Consider the following 15806-nt stretch of genomic DNA (forward strand, 5'->3'; position numbering starts at 1 on the left):
TTTATAAAAAAAGACTGTAGCTATTTATTTTTTTATAGCATGCCTGTGCCCATTTTTACATCATGAAAATAGTAGACGTTTCTTTGGATTACCATTTATATTTTTATTTTATTTTTCACGTTTGTTAATTTGTAATAATTCGGTCTTTTAATGATATTATATATGTGTTATACATAAGTGCATATGCATATGGATTTATAGTTATACATACTTTTATAACAATTAAATAAATCCATAGGAATATATAACTATTATATTGGAACTTTTTTTTGTCATTTATTTTTGATTTTATTTTTTGAGAAGATTTAAAATATATTTTGCTTATTTTAAATTTCCCAATTTTTTTATAAATATGATAAATTAATATTGTGCAAGAAAGCATATATATATGAGCATGTATTTTGTACGTATGTGCATGTGTGTGTATGCTTGATATTGCTTTTATTTTTTGAATTTACAGCGATAAAAATTAGCTATATATGCATATATAACCATTTTACATTAATTTATCTTTTATATTATACGCCTATTATGTATTCTTTACGCTAATTGCTATATTATTAGAAGCATTCGCCTTCTGTTTTTTTTTTATCTTTAGAATTATTCCAATTTATTCTGTGCGAATTTTTCATTTATTTAGTTGCTTCTAAAATTTAGTTATAACCTTTGTTTTTTTTTTGTTTTTTTCGCATCCTCTTTTTTTTTGTTTTTGTTTTGGCAACAAGCAAAATGAAAAAAAAAAATAACGTCCCCACAAATCACGGCAAAATGAAAAACGCTGTGAGTCGTTATGATATGAACTGTTCATATAATTATAATGAACACAAGAGCAATAATAAGAGTGGGAAAAATAGTATAACAGCAGGAGATATGAGTAACTATAAGGCTTATGATAGTGGAGGGGGATATAACAATAATTCAGCTTATATCCATGGAAGTATGATAAATAATAATAATTATCATTATTCATATAATTTAAAACATAATAAAAATTCTTATATCTATGATTATAATTCGTATGCCTCAAGGAAAATGTATGAATATAAAGACAAGCATAAAGGACAGACAAATGGAGTCAGCACCAAAAGTGGGAATAATAATGATATCAATAATAGTGGCACTAATGAAGTTACTCAAAAGTTAAATGATGGTATATCTAAAACAAATAAAGAAATTGGAAATAGTGCACCAAAAGATGATAAGAAAAAAGACGGAACAGTTTCAAATAAAGAAAATAATAAAAATGGGTCAATAGGAATAATACCTGATAATATAAGTATGAATAATTTAGAAAATAAAAAGAAAGATGAAAATATAAGTGAAGAAATGAGTTTACTTCGAGAAAAGATATGTTTTAAAATGCTAAAAAGTATAGATATATATATAACTGAAATTATTATGAAATCCTGTTTTGTAACAGTATATAAAATGAACGAAAATGAATTAAAGTGGAAAAGAGCAGATATAGAAGGTTTTCTTTATATTGTAAAAAGGTCTTTAAAACCTTTTTATAGATTAATTATAACAAATAAAAAAAATGAAAATCATTTATTAGAAGATATTAATAGTAATATGAATTTATCAACAGATCAAAATTATATTTTTTATAAAATTTTGAATGAAGAAAATAAATCAAAAAGTATATATAGTTTATGGTTTTATAGTACAGAAGAAAAAGAAAAAATATATTCCGTTTTAAAAAATATAGTTGGAAACATATCGAAAGAACAGAAAGGAAAAAAAAATAAACAATCATATGCTAATTCAGAACAATATATTTTAACTACTAATGAAGATAATCCAATGACTACTGTTTCAAGAAATAGTATTGCTAATTATAATAAAAGCGTTAATTTTATTTTATCAAAAGGTGATAATAATACAGTTAATAATGCAGAAAATGGTTCGGACGAAAATGAGCCCCGTACTAATGATAATGACATGTTGCTTGTACCTAACTCTGAAGTACCAAGTATAGATAATTTAAAAAATATAAATAACTGGTATGATGAAAATAGCATAAATAAAGAAACAATGAAAAGTATAGAACATCAATATCATTCTATAGGTAGTGTAAACCTATTAGATGATCAAATAACGAACATAAATGTGAGTAATAATGAAATGGATGGTAATAATATTAATAGTTTTGGTCTTGTTAAAAAAGAATCTATACTTAAAAATAATGAAATAAATAAAAAAAATAAAATAGTAGGATCCCATACGCATGATAATAGTAGTATAAATGGAAATGAACATTTTATGGATATGTTAATTCGACCAATGAAAAATCAAAATATGGATTATGGGCATCCTCTTGATGTTAGTAATAATGAAAGTGGTGATAGTATCTTAAGTACTGATAAAAGTAAACTATGTGAAAATTATAATAATGTAAAAATGGGATCACATCAAAATATGCAAGAATATAATGACAAAGCAGGCCGTAAATTATTATATCTTATTAAAGGTCTATCAAATGACGATAAAAAAGATGAATTGGGAAAAAAATATTCACAAGATACACATTATGATAAACAGATTGTAGGAAATAATAATGGGGTATGTAAAATGAAAAATAATTTATCTGATGATAAAACAAATTATTTTCCCAAAGAAATTACTGGAAAAACAGGTGGAGAAGCTATTATGAATTTGTTGGGATTAAATAAAAATAATAATCAAAAAGAAGAACGAGATGATATGTCGATGTTAGACATGGGTAGAAATATTAGGATGGTTGATAATGAACTTATAAGAATTGGAGAGAAAAGTAATAATGACAATGATGAAGATGAAAATGGTGAAATCAAAAGTGTAAGAGATAGAATGAAAATGAATAAAAATGGAAATAATAGTAATAGCTCAAGTATATCTCACTTTAATGAAAATGAAATACCTGAAAGAGATATTTTAATAAATAATATGATGAAAAATGGAAATTTAAATAATTCATATAATAATATTAATATGAAAAAGTTAAGTTATCAAAAAAGAGAATCACTAGAGATGCTTGAACACAATAAAGAGTACATACTAAACAATGAACATACTTGCAATAATAATAATAACAACAATATGTATGCTTATTATAAAAATATGTATAACGATAATGAATGTAATAATAAAAAATTAGATGATAATGAATCGGTTGAAAATAATTATTATAATAAAGATATAAATATGTTATGTAATAATAGTCACGATGAAAAAGCTATGACAAATGCATTGTTAGATATTATGAAATTAGCATCAAATAAAGCTATGAATGATCAACAAAAATCGAATTTTAAAAATACTGAATCACATACTGTAAATAATACAAATAAACCTATACATAATAATTATATAGATTCCTATGATGTTTTGTTAAAAATGCAAAACTCAATGGAAAATGAAGACAATATGACAAATTCGATTGTAAACCGAATACCAAACACTAATTCATATGCATATAATAACAATTTAATGAACAAGCATGAAAATAAACAATATAATAGTAAACATGAAAATTATGGTGATCATAATAATATGGACGATTTTAAAAATAAAAATATAATTCTAAACAAAAATACTGTATATAATGTAATTAAAGAAACATTACAATCTGAAGAATTTATAAACCTTATATGGGAGAATTTATTGAAAAGCGCTAAATTTACATAATAATATATTTTGAATACCTATAAACTATTTATATCATCATATATGTTTTTAGAATATATCTATTCGTTTATCAAAAGAATTCAAGGATAACTATGATTATGCATGTTTATATGTGTTTTTTTTAAGTAGATATAAAGGAATATTTGCTTTTATTACATTTTTAATTTTTTTTTTTATGGGATATACTATATATTTATATACCCATATTCGTGCTTGTTTTATTTCTTGTTTTATTAACAGTGCCCATCATTTAATTAGTAACACTAATTAATGTGTACATTTTAAATGTTGTGTTTAATGCAATATATGGAATAACGGACTGTATATACGGCATAAATATAATCTGAATAAAAAATAATGAAAAAAATAACAACTGATAAAGACCAGGAGTGAATTTAATTATAAATCCACGATGATACTAAAAATGTATTTATCTGCTATCCTCGTCTTCAAGAAACCTAAATTGAAAATCATTCAAAAGGTGAAATATATGTTTATATAAACCATTTTATAATCCTTAAAATGTAATGTGTGTGTGTGTGTGTATTTTTTGGGGGGTACATATCACTATCTGGGTCGAGATAACTTTTTTTAGGTGCACCTTCTTGAAGAATGCTTTGTAAATTTAATCTATAACTTCTTCTCGTAATGTTATTTTGTGGTACTAATTTGGTGCCCCCACTTTTGTTCGTCCGTCTTGTCAGTATTAGGGAAGTATATAATACATGCATATGTATAGTAGATATGTTTTATTTTTTTTTTTAAATTAATTAATACAAAAAATGGTTATTGCTACCATTTATATGGATATTAAGAAATAATGTAAAGTCAAGCCTTACCGTTCATCTTTTAAATTTTCTTCTTCTGAGTCGGATGTATATTTCTATATGTTAAAAAAAATATATTTTTTTGTTTTTTCATAAAATGGTAGAATAACGACATGATTGTAAATACCTCATTTAGTGTTGTTATTTTTTTCCATCTTTCAAACAGATTTTCTTCGTCTTTTTCCTGAAATATACAATTTTTAGGAATAAAATGCAGTCAAAAAATAGCATATGCATATGCATATATATGTATATATATAATATCAAAACATGAGAGCGCACACAGACTTTTCCTCTAACGTGTGTATATGCAATGCAAATGTTGTACTAATGCATTCGAACTTTAACCCATTTTATGATATATTTATTTTTTTTATTTTTTTGAAATTTATATTTATGTATAGATCTTTTATTGGAAAAATGTAAATTCCAGGCCTTTCGTTTTAATTCGGCATCATTGTTTATAAAATCGTCCATTTGTTTTTTTTTATTAATTTTTATGTGAAATTTGCAGTTGTTTTATCATTAAAATTTTTTAAAAAAAAATATTGTCTACTGTTTAAGTTATAAATATATTTTAATAAAGGCAAAGCTGTTTATACAATTCCTATTTTAATGTAAAGTAATCGAATAAAATAGTTAACAAGCATATATATGATACAACGTTGCATTTTTAAATTAACACAAAAACAAAATTTAATAAACCTGACATCGCGAAACGTGAGAAATAAAACAAAAATAATAATATTTGAGCTTTTGAGAATATATATATTTTTTTTTCTGTGTGTATAAAAAACAACGGAAAAAAGTTGCATAGTATAGGATATGCACTATTGTATTCTCCCTCTTAAATATATTTTACAATTTCTGAATCCTCCTATTTTGCCCCGTTGCTTTTTTCCATTTTTTATCATAAGAAATAAATTTAATAAAGTCGCGAATAATAAAGTCGAGAATAATAAAGTAGAGTAACATATATAATGCTTGCATTTATTTTAATTCGAATTTTGAAGGAATATGAAAAATCGAAGTTATATGCATGTATATTTTTTTATATTTGTTACATTATTCCATTTGTGATTTATTTCAAAATATTTTAAATGAATAAACTTTTATATTTAAAAATAAATTCTATAAATTTCGTTTGATTATTTTACAAATTTAATGTGATGTTATAATTACTATATAGTTATTTAGGTTTCTTCGAATTTTATTTTAATGAATAATTATGAAAAAGGGGTGATGAATAAATATGTGAAAAAGAAAAGATAAAAATAAAAAGTATTAAGAAATAGGATAGAGAAAGTACGTAAAATATATAGTATATATAAATGGTTAATGCTAGTACAATGTGCGAAGGGACTATATAATGACTTAAAGAGAAATAAGAAAGGGATATAAAAACAAAATAATATAAAATGATATCATTTGGAAGAAGACAAATTATAGAGAGGAATTGTAATATAAAGAAAAAGAAATTTAATGATTTGTTTTTATTGAGCTATTGCCAACATAGCACAAAGGGTGGAGGTAAAGTTAGTAGTGAACCCACCAAATTTAATAAGGAAACGTTTGAAAACAAATGGAAAAAAATAATTAAAAAGGATTATGTAAATAGAATAACAAATATTTTTGAAAGCAATAATACAAATGAGATAAAAAAAAACAGTTTCTATTTTATCCTAGGACCGAAAGGTGTTGGGAAAAAATTCTTTATCGAAAAATCGAAGGAGATATTTTTAAATAGTGAAACTCAAGATGAAGAAAAAAAATCAACTACTATAAAAAGGAATAAATATAATGAAGGGAATGTAGGACCTCGAACTGAAGCATATTTGAGAAAAGTAAATGTAGACGGAATGAACAAGGTCAAGAAACAAAATATATTTTTTGAATATGATTTTAAATTGAAATGTGAAAATAATGTAATACCATTTTCTATGGTAATTTACAACTTGGAAAATTTTTTAAAACATGAATTATTAAAAGAAATGAATAATGATATAGAAAGTAAAAATATAAAACTAGAAGATATATATAATGAAATTATGAATACAAATTATAATGATATAATAAGCTTAACAAAAATTAAAGACTTTTTTAAAGACATTTTAAATAATAAAAATAAAAATATTGGGATAGATATGTATGACTTTTTGAGTGGTACTGATAAAACTACAATAGAGAATTATATAAAGTTGATAGAAACAAATAAATTTAGTTACAACAATTTTAAATCCTTTTTAAATATATTACTAAAAAGATTAAACCCAAATGTATTCTGTTCGTTTTTCAACGAGCTTAGTTCCTTTTTATATTTTTTTAAGCTTATTGCACAATATGAAGAACAATTATATTATTCAAAAAATTCTGAAAATATTATTACACATTATTCAAGTAGCGGATTGTATATTTATAAATATTTTTTACCATTAATTAAGTTATTAAAAAATAAATATGATTATAATTTTTATTTTATTTTTTATAATTTTCATTTGTTATTTATTGGCCCCCAACCTTCTCAAAATTTTCAATTCTTTTATAATTTTATGGACGAGAATTTAAGAAAATATAACATACCGGTTCTTGCTCATTCTATAAAAAACTTGGAAATGATGAAGACTATTTTTTTATACAACAATTATGTTAATAATTTATTTTACCAATCACCCCTGAATTGTGATAGTAAAAATGTTTCAGACTCACCAAATATGAAAGAGATAAATTATTCAGAAATGAATAATACCATATCTCCTGATAAAATAGCTAACTCTAGTAATGATACCAAACATTATAATGATGAATTGAAGGAAATACAGAAAAGGATTTGTATGAACGAGTCAGAAAATTATGAATTAATTAAAAATAATATAATAGAGATAGAAAACATGTCCTATGATATTATTAAATTTATTTTGGTTCCCAATTTTGTAAATAAAGAAGAAATATGTAAATGTATTTATGAAATAATTGGGGGTAATATAGGATTAATAAAATTAGTGTGTAAAGGATTAGATGATTTAAATAGTGAATTTAATGAAAAAAAAATATGGGAAGAAATTGAAAAAGAAAAAAAAGATAATATTATTTATGATATGGATGAAGAACCAGATGTAGGTCAAGACAATACAATTGAAGAAATTATTGCTTATAAAAAAATAGAAAAACAATATAATTTTTTAAAAAATATTCACCAAAATATTTTGCATACCTTTATTTTAGATTTTGAACAAAAAATTATTAACTTTTTTTCTTTACCACATATTGAAAAAATGAAAGAAAATAATTCTTATCAAATAGATGAGAAAAATAATACTAGCAGTACAAGGAAATGTAACAAAGACAATTCTGAAAAAAGAGGACTAAGTTATGTTGAATTTCATTTTACAATTTTCGAAGTAATAAGATATTTTATAAAAAAAAAGAAAGTATTTTGCAAAAATATTTTAAAATTAAATAATCCAGTCCTTTTAGGACTAATAGATGTTAATATAATTCATTACAATTACACAAACAAATATCTTGAGCTTACTAATAAGTTTTATGAAGTCTTATTATTAAATTACATAAATTTTAGATATAATCAATTTCCTTTAAAATTTAAAGCACAATATAATATCAATTATGTTTTAAATTATAATACTATAAAACATGAATATAATTTATTGGAAACACAAACATAATGAAAGTATGAAATATGCATTACATCTATGTGCATATATAATAAGCAAAAAAGTCATGCTATGTGTGTAGCATACTTATGCTATTAAATTTTTTTTTTTTCGTATTTTTATGTTTTTCTTTTTATTTTTTTGGTTATTTTATGTTAAGAGTGTATAATTATTCGTCTTCGATCAGATGTGGGAAACTAATAGCCTCTTCTATGCTTTTTCTAAAAATTTTAATAAAACAGTTAAAAAATATAAAAACTCATACGATATAACATTATATTATGTCCATCATTTTTATGAGGATATTAGAAAGGCAAAATGAGTAGGCAAACTTAATTTTTTGTATCTTACCTTGGGACTATCCACTCCAATATTTTGCAATAAATATGACTCACCATGATCAAAAAAATGCAAATTTTACCTTAACAGAGGAATGAAAAATAAAAAAAAATGATTGAAATTATGGAAGGGCAAAAAAATATATGTGCCTCTGTCTTTTTTCAAATATGTATTATTTGCCTATTTTTAATGCCGTACTAAAAAGGGTATTATTATCGTACATCGTTTGGATCCTATTTAATAGAGTCTCATTTGAGTAAGACATAACATTCATATAAACTTTTTCCTGAAATTGGAAAATAAATTTTGTTTTTATATGTTCAGATGTAAAACTATGTCCCATTTAAATGGCAAATTTATCAATTATGATGTTATAAATTTTATGTCTTTGAGCGTACAGTTTTTTCGGCGACTTTTTTCCAGGAGTACATTTTGGAAAGCTGAAAGTGGGGGGCAAAATGAGAAAACGTTTAAGAGAAAAATATGCATAATGAGAGAGTTTTACATGATGGTTCGATAACTTACTCTATCATGAAATAAATTTACATCCACATCCTTAAGCTTAAGCAATGCTTGGTCAACTGCTTTAGATAACTCGATAGGATCCGGTTTTGCTAAAATTATCATATCGGGGGGTAAAACCTCAGAAGTACCTCCTACATTAGTTGATACAACAAGTAAACCAGAACTTGCTGCTTCGATTATAGCTATACAAAAGGCTTCAGTTAAAGAAGCATTTAAAAATATATGACCAGTTTGTAAAATACTTTGAACTTCTTCTTGTTTTATTTTTCCTAATAAAATAACTGAATTATGTAATCGGTATTTTTCTCTCATTTCTTCAAGTATTATTCTTTTGGGCCCATCGCCCCCAATTATAAAATTTATAAAAGGATATTTTTGATGTACTAAAGGAATGACTTTGGCAATTAAAGTGACACCTTTTCTATATGTCAACCTACTTATTATTATTATATTTATTTTAGGGGATGCTGGTCGTTTATTTATACAAGGAACAAATTTTGTACTATCAATTGCATTACTTATTACTGAAGTTTTATAAGGATTTACTTGAGTACGTAAAATAAAATTTTCTCTATTAGCATGTGAAACACATATAGAGTGATCTACATCATGTACACAATGCCTTAATAATTTATTTAAATGTAAGCATCCACTTTCTGAAAAGGAGTAGAGAGAATGATCTGTGTATACAGTTTTTACGCCTAATGTCTTAGCATGTAATATAAATTGTTGAGTTAGTGGTGACCCGGCCTGAAAAGTATAGGAATACATATGTGCATATTATAAATATGAAAACAGAATAAGCATATAAAATAGTGTATTAATATACCTGATGACCATGAACAATGTCCACCTTTTCTCTAAATATGATATTTCTGCACAAAGGTAATACTCCTATGAAATTTGGAAAAGTAACAGCATCTGTCATTACTTGTAAAGGTAGATAATACACTTTGATTCCATTTCCCATCCATCTGACTCCATGTCTATTGCCATAACAATGTGTAACTACAATAACTTTAAATCCTTTAAAGAAAAAAAAATTAAATGTTTTCATAAGCATGTATGAAATATGAATATATAATAAGTGTGTAATTTTTTCGTTTGTTTAAGTTTTGGAAATATTTTATTTGATTAACCTCTTTTTATCAATTCTTTAGATAGCTCAAATATATGAATTTCTATTCCTCCCATGTTAGGGTAAAAAAAGTCACAAACCATGCAAATGCAGCATTTTCTTTCCTTTTTATAAATTTGTTTTACCCTCCCTTTTGTTTCATCATTGTTTTCGAATTCCATACTTCGACTTTTTAAAGTCTGCTTTTTATTATATCACGTCTTCATTTATTCGTTATATGATTCATACCCGTTTTTTAATATAAACAAACTACCCTAATTCATGTATTTATACATGGTAATACGTTCCATTAATAAGACAATAAATGTGTAGGAAGAGTGCCAAAATATGCACCAAATGGGGTTACAATATTTTTTATCATAAGATTATAATTGCTAAAATAAAACAAAGAACAAACAAATTATAGTTTTTACGATAAGGTATATATCTAATATATTAAAATATTTTTATTCCTAATTTTTTTTAAATTTTTTTTTAATTTTTTTTTACACTTTTTTGTTTTATTGTTAATATTGGAAAATGAAAAAGAGAATATATGTTAGATTGGAAAAAAAAAATAATAATAATTGTATGGATACTTATTTATGATTATTTACTTTTATAATATGAGTGCCCATTTCTATGGTTTTGTTTTTAGTAAAAAGAGTATTACATTTAAAAGAAAAAGAACAAAACTAAAAGCTATTTTGAAATAGGAAAATTTTTCTTTTTCTTTCCTTATAAATTTATAAGCTTAAAAAATTATATCTTAATTGGTATATCGTGCGTATATATATTTTACAAGATCCAAAAGTACACAAATGTGCATATGCGGTCTTCAAAAAATGGTACCACATAAAAAAAAAATTTTAAATAAAAAATAATTAATAATTATCATTCCCAAAAAAAATTCTTTAAGATGAAAAGTAAATTATGTACTTTAAAAATTAAATTAAACAAACAATTAAGAGAAAAACTATAAAAAAAATGCTTAGTGTAAATACAAGAGAAATTGAAACAGTGTAATTATAATAAAACATAGGCTTATATTCAGTAGTATTTATATATCAATAAAATTAATAATGAAATAAAATAGAAAAAAATAATAGGTATTAATATTAGGTTGTTCAAATATTTATATGGGTATATGTGGATATATGATAGATTTATAATAAAACGTGTTAGCCCATATATTTTTTTTTTTGAATATTTTAAAATAGGATAGAGAAAACATATCTTTGTATATCGATATATGTGCATATGCCTAGTTAAAATTACAAACTGATACATCGGTAGTTAAATATTGGCAATAAATATAACATCAATATTTTGGTGGTGTTAAAAAGAAATTCAATTGCCACCTAATCGCATGCCCCTTCCAATGAAAACTCTTCGTGAACCCATATTGGTTGTTGGTGGTTGGTTATTTGTATGCCCATAACCATATCTGGTGTAACTATTTCTTACTCCGTTATTTATTGTGAAATTTCCTAGCTTTATCATTATTTTTTCGAATATCTTGGGAGTCTTTTCCACGAGATTAGGTCCACCTGTGCCCATAAAAAAAGATAAAAACGTTAGAATTGTAAAGACAGTAAAATGGTATGAAAACGAATAAGCTCAAAAAATAATAAATAAAAGGTATGCACTGATGCATATGGCTTGTAAAAATTTAACAAAATCGATGCATCACAATTAAACTGTTTTTTTAATTTTTTAATATAACCTTCTCTTGGAAGGATCTCCCTTAAAAAGTAATAAAAATGCCCTGATAAAAGTCCCATAATATCTCCCCATAATGATTGGCCCATTATTAGGTGTAAAAATATTAAGGCAAATGGTAATTGATACCCTTTAACTGTAAAGAAATAAATCGAGACATGACTCCATGCTTCTCTTCGAGACCAATAATAGATTATTGCAAACAGGAGAGAGTTTCCTAAAAATGGATAACCTGCAAAATGATGGGAAATTATGTTAATCATATGTGTATATATATATACTAGCATATTATCATGGTTAACTATAGATATGTGTAATTTCTCTTGATTTGAAAACTTACCCCTTGGCCAGTAAAACAGAATACTTATTACTGATAGAAAGACACAATGAATAGTTATAAAATATAAATAGGAGCCGGGTGTGGAAAACATTTCATTTTTTTCCAATGATGATGAGAATTGAGCAAACAACGACATAAAAAATACCCAAGAAAGTGAGAAATTTCCCACATAAAAAAAGTTAAAAAAAATTCTCCATATTTGATATTTATTATATATTAAATTCCAATCTAATAATATGTGTACTATATTTAATAAATTACATGTTATTAATAAAGTAACAAAAAAAATTATTAATATCATATATTTGGTCACATTTGGCAAATTGTTGTACCAAACTTCTGGGCCCGATAAATCCATTCTTTTCTAAAAATTCATGTAAATTTATTTTGTAAATAAGGGGTAGAAAATGGATTAAAACAAAAAATAATAATAATTTGTTTTTATCTTCTATCTCTATAAATGTCCGTTATATTCAAACTTTTCAAATGGATGCCACTTATAGATGTTTCTTGATTTTTTGAAATTTATATACTCCTATATATTTTTACTTTTAATTAATTGATCCCAAATTATTATATTCTTGTACATTTCGTATTTATTTCTCATTAAATTCCAGCACATTTATTCACTTGGACATGAGCCAAGTTTTTTTTTACTTATTTTTTATTCTATAATATATTATGTTATATCATAGTACTTAAAATAATCATTTATATAAACTATTCCATATACAAACAAAATTTTTTTTAAAAAAAAATCCATTAATCATTCATATTATATACATATTTTGCTAAATATAATTAAAAAGGTGTTTAAAAAAAAAATATAAAAACAAAAAATATAATTTTTTTATAAAAAAAAAATTTTATAGAATAATTTTCAATTACAATAGGTAAAGAAAATTTCCTGCACATTTTTGTATATAAAACTTATTAACATTTCTATTGGAATATTATATAGAAAAAAAAATATATTAATTCATAATGTTAAGCCGTGCATTTTTCAGATATACATATAATATTTTTACTTTTTGTTGATTTTTCTACTAATATGAAAATAATTGAAATATTTTAAGAACGGAGCATTTATATATTTCTCATTTGTTTTTATTTATTTTTTTCTTATTATTTGATATTTTTAACTTAATACAGCGCACCTACAGTGGCAAATAATAAATGCAAATTCCAACAATTATTTTGTTATGCTACATATATGTTATATTTTTATTTTTCCGTTACAAGCCCAATAGTTTTTTATAAGTTCATTTGAATAAATGCCAATTTTTTATTCCTATTTTTATGAGAATATAAAATTAATTATAAGGTTATATATAAATATATTTGAACTTTTTAATATGGATGGGTAATTTGTGAAAATTATAATTAAAGCTATAGGCTTATATAGTATTATATATTTTTTCTATTTTGTTTTTTGTAAATTCAATATAAAATATGATGAGAGCGGAAAAGTCTCATAACCCTTTTCTACAATTAAAAATTATATATATCTCTAAATAAAGCAAATTTATTGGAGATACCATTTTTTCACGTAATTTTTTCATGCAATTTTAAGACGATTATATTGTATACGCTCACTTAAAAATTCTATTGAAAGTTCGACAAGGGGAAATGTGTTTATATAGTATATCCCTTCAAACGCAAAAACAAAAATACAATTATCGAACTATGCATATATAATAGCAGGTGGTGGTAGTTATCAAAATGGGCCACCGACACATGAATAATGATAATTAAAATAGATATTATATATAGATATAATATTATCGAATATATTTCTTTAAACTTATTGGTTTATTCTATATTCTTTCTACTGTTGTATTTACCTTTTTTTTCAATCTATAATTGCAACAGTTGAATAAAAAATATTGCTTATATGTTTGAATTCAAAAAGTTTGTTATAATTTGTTTTATTTGATTACATTTTATTTGCATGTAAATATATATGATAAATGTTTGTATATTAATTTGAAATATAAAATGAAAAAATAATCATAATATTCCTTAAATTTTAATTCATAGCCAACAGATTATGAAATACTGTTGTAGAATGTTAAGTAGCTAGCCATTTCGTGTTTACATAAAACACACACTTAGTTGTGTGTACTCAGAATATTATATTAATACATTTTTTTGTGTTTTCTAAATTAAAATTTAATAAATGTGCATATTATTTTGTCCTTTTGAGGTGATGAGCCCTTGAAGGGAATTATAACGAATGTTATGAACATCTCGAAAAAATAATTCAATGTGCCATTTCATTTCAGTGATAAAATATTTATACAATAAAAAATATTAACAAGATAGAAATATGATACGATTTAAGAATAGAATAACAGGAGGAAGTATGTTTTTCCGAAGCATACCATTTTTATCGAATAATATAATGCATTACCATCATTTGAATAAAGAAAAGAGTATTAATAATATATATACAAAAAAGAAGATAACAAAAAAACGAGAAAAATTATTATGTAATATAAAGCCATTTATAAATGATAAATGTGATGTTTCAGAAAATAATGTAATAGCATATTATTTAGGTAAAAATTTTAATTTACAAAATTTAAAAAATTTATATGAAAATGTAGGAGCACAAGTTATATATAAAGAGCCATATTTATATGTAGAAAGTTGCGAATATTTTAATCAGCAAAATAGTTCAGTTGTTATATTTAAAAATGGTTGTATAGTATTCTGGAATATGAATAGAAAAAATATTATTTTTTTTTTAAATTTTAGTAAAATTCATTTAAATATAAGCGATGGACATACATTAGTAGACACATACGATTTTGAAGAACTTGAAGTTCAAAATGTTAATAATAAAAGTTATGTAAGCAATTCTATTATTTATTTAACACAAAATAATTATCGATGCACCGATAAAATATCTTTTTCTTTTGGATTATTAAGTGCAGTAAGATTAAACAATTTGGAAAAAAAAATTGAAAATAAATTGTTATTAGAAAATAATAATATAGAAAATATAAAACAAAAAATAAGATCAAGCAATTTAGACTTATTGTCTAAGCAATTATTTTATTCAAAAACTACTTTACATAATCTAAGATACGAATTAAATATTGAGCAAGACATATTAGATGTTCCTGAACCTTTATGGGAATATGAATATCAAAAAAAATTATTTTTAAATTTATTAAATATATTTGATATTAAACAAAGAGTTGATTTATTAAATCATAGACTAACATGGACCTTTGATTATTTAAATTCATTTTTAGATTACGTTAATCAAAAGCATTCTTCACGACTTGAAAGAATTATTATAATTATAATAGGCTTAGAATTGATACTTGGAATTATGCAAATGGCTCAAACAGTTGGTTTATAAGTTAAAGCTAAAAGTTATAATAATTGATCAAAATAAAACATTTGATAAAAAATGCGAAAAATAAATTAAGGGAACTCCTTCAGAATCATCTACAACTTTTATGATAACACAGAAGGAATTAATCGTTAAAAAATTTATAAAGTTATAAAAAACAGGATACACAAAAAAAATGTTTGTCATACTATTTTGTTTGAACATTTTCGATTATTTTTTTATCGCCAAATTT

General features: G+C 23.6%; 6 protein-coding genes across 6 annotated transcripts; 3 read left to right on the forward strand and 3 right to left on the reverse strand.

Moving 5' to 3' along the window:
• Positions 1–729: 729 nt before the first annotated feature.
• PCHAS_0516000 (mRNA-decapping enzyme subunit 1, putative) lies at positions 730–3666 on the forward strand (the record flags this gene model as incomplete). Its single annotated transcript, XM_016800181.1, has 1 exon — positions 730–3666. One exon carries the CDS (start codon positions 730–732, stop codon positions 3664–3666), a length of 2937 nt encoding a protein of 978 aa, XP_016655216.1.
• A 430-nt stretch (positions 3667–4096) lies between these two features.
• PCHAS_0516100 (conserved Plasmodium protein, unknown function) lies at positions 4097–4970 on the reverse strand (the record flags this gene model as incomplete). Its single annotated transcript, XM_016800183.1, has 5 exons — positions 4097–4124; positions 4228–4362; positions 4506–4549; positions 4621–4677; positions 4836–4970. 5 exons carry the CDS (start codon positions 4968–4970, stop codon positions 4097–4099), a joined length of 399 nt encoding a protein of 132 aa, XP_016655217.1.
• Positions 4971–5911: 941 nt separating this feature from the next.
• On the forward strand, positions 5912–8176 carry PCHAS_0516200 (conserved protein, unknown function; the record flags this gene model as incomplete). Its single annotated transcript, XM_738305.2, has 1 exon — positions 5912–8176. The coding sequence occupies one exon, from the start codon at positions 5912–5914 to the stop codon at positions 8174–8176; it is 2265 nt and encodes a 754-aa protein (XP_743398.2).
• A 157-nt stretch (positions 8177–8333) lies between these two features.
• Positions 8334–10327, reverse strand: PCHAS_0516300 (phosphatidylinositol N-acetylglucosaminyltransferase subunit A, putative; the record flags this gene model as incomplete). The annotated part of the gene is made up of 7 exons (XM_016800184.1): positions 8334–8385; positions 8516–8585; positions 8702–8789; positions 8902–8943; positions 9029–9778; positions 9858–10054; positions 10168–10327. The coding sequence occupies 7 exons, from the start codon at positions 10325–10327 to the stop codon at positions 8334–8336; spliced, it is 1359 nt and encodes a 452-aa protein (XP_016655218.1).
• Positions 10328–11495: 1168 nt separating this feature from the next.
• PCHAS_0516400 (DER1-like protein, putative) lies at positions 11496–12565 on the reverse strand (the record flags this gene model as incomplete). The annotated part of the gene is made up of 3 exons (XM_016800185.1): positions 11496–11695; positions 11872–12099; positions 12208–12565. The coding sequence occupies 3 exons, from the start codon at positions 12563–12565 to the stop codon at positions 11496–11498; spliced, it is 786 nt and encodes a 261-aa protein (XP_016655219.1).
• A 1971-nt stretch (positions 12566–14536) lies between these two features.
• On the forward strand, positions 14537–15580 carry PCHAS_0516500 (conserved protein, unknown function; the record flags this gene model as incomplete). Its single annotated transcript, XM_737387.2, has 1 exon — positions 14537–15580. One exon carries the CDS (start codon positions 14537–14539, stop codon positions 15578–15580), a length of 1044 nt encoding a protein of 347 aa, XP_742480.2.
• Between the last annotated feature and the right edge of the window lie 226 nt (positions 15581–15806).

This window comes from Plasmodium chabaudi, assembly GCF_900002335.3.
Source record: "Plasmodium chabaudi chabaudi strain AS genome assembly, chromosome: 5".
Classification (NCBI taxonomy): domain Eukaryota; phylum Apicomplexa; class Aconoidasida; order Haemosporida; family Plasmodiidae; genus Plasmodium; species Plasmodium chabaudi.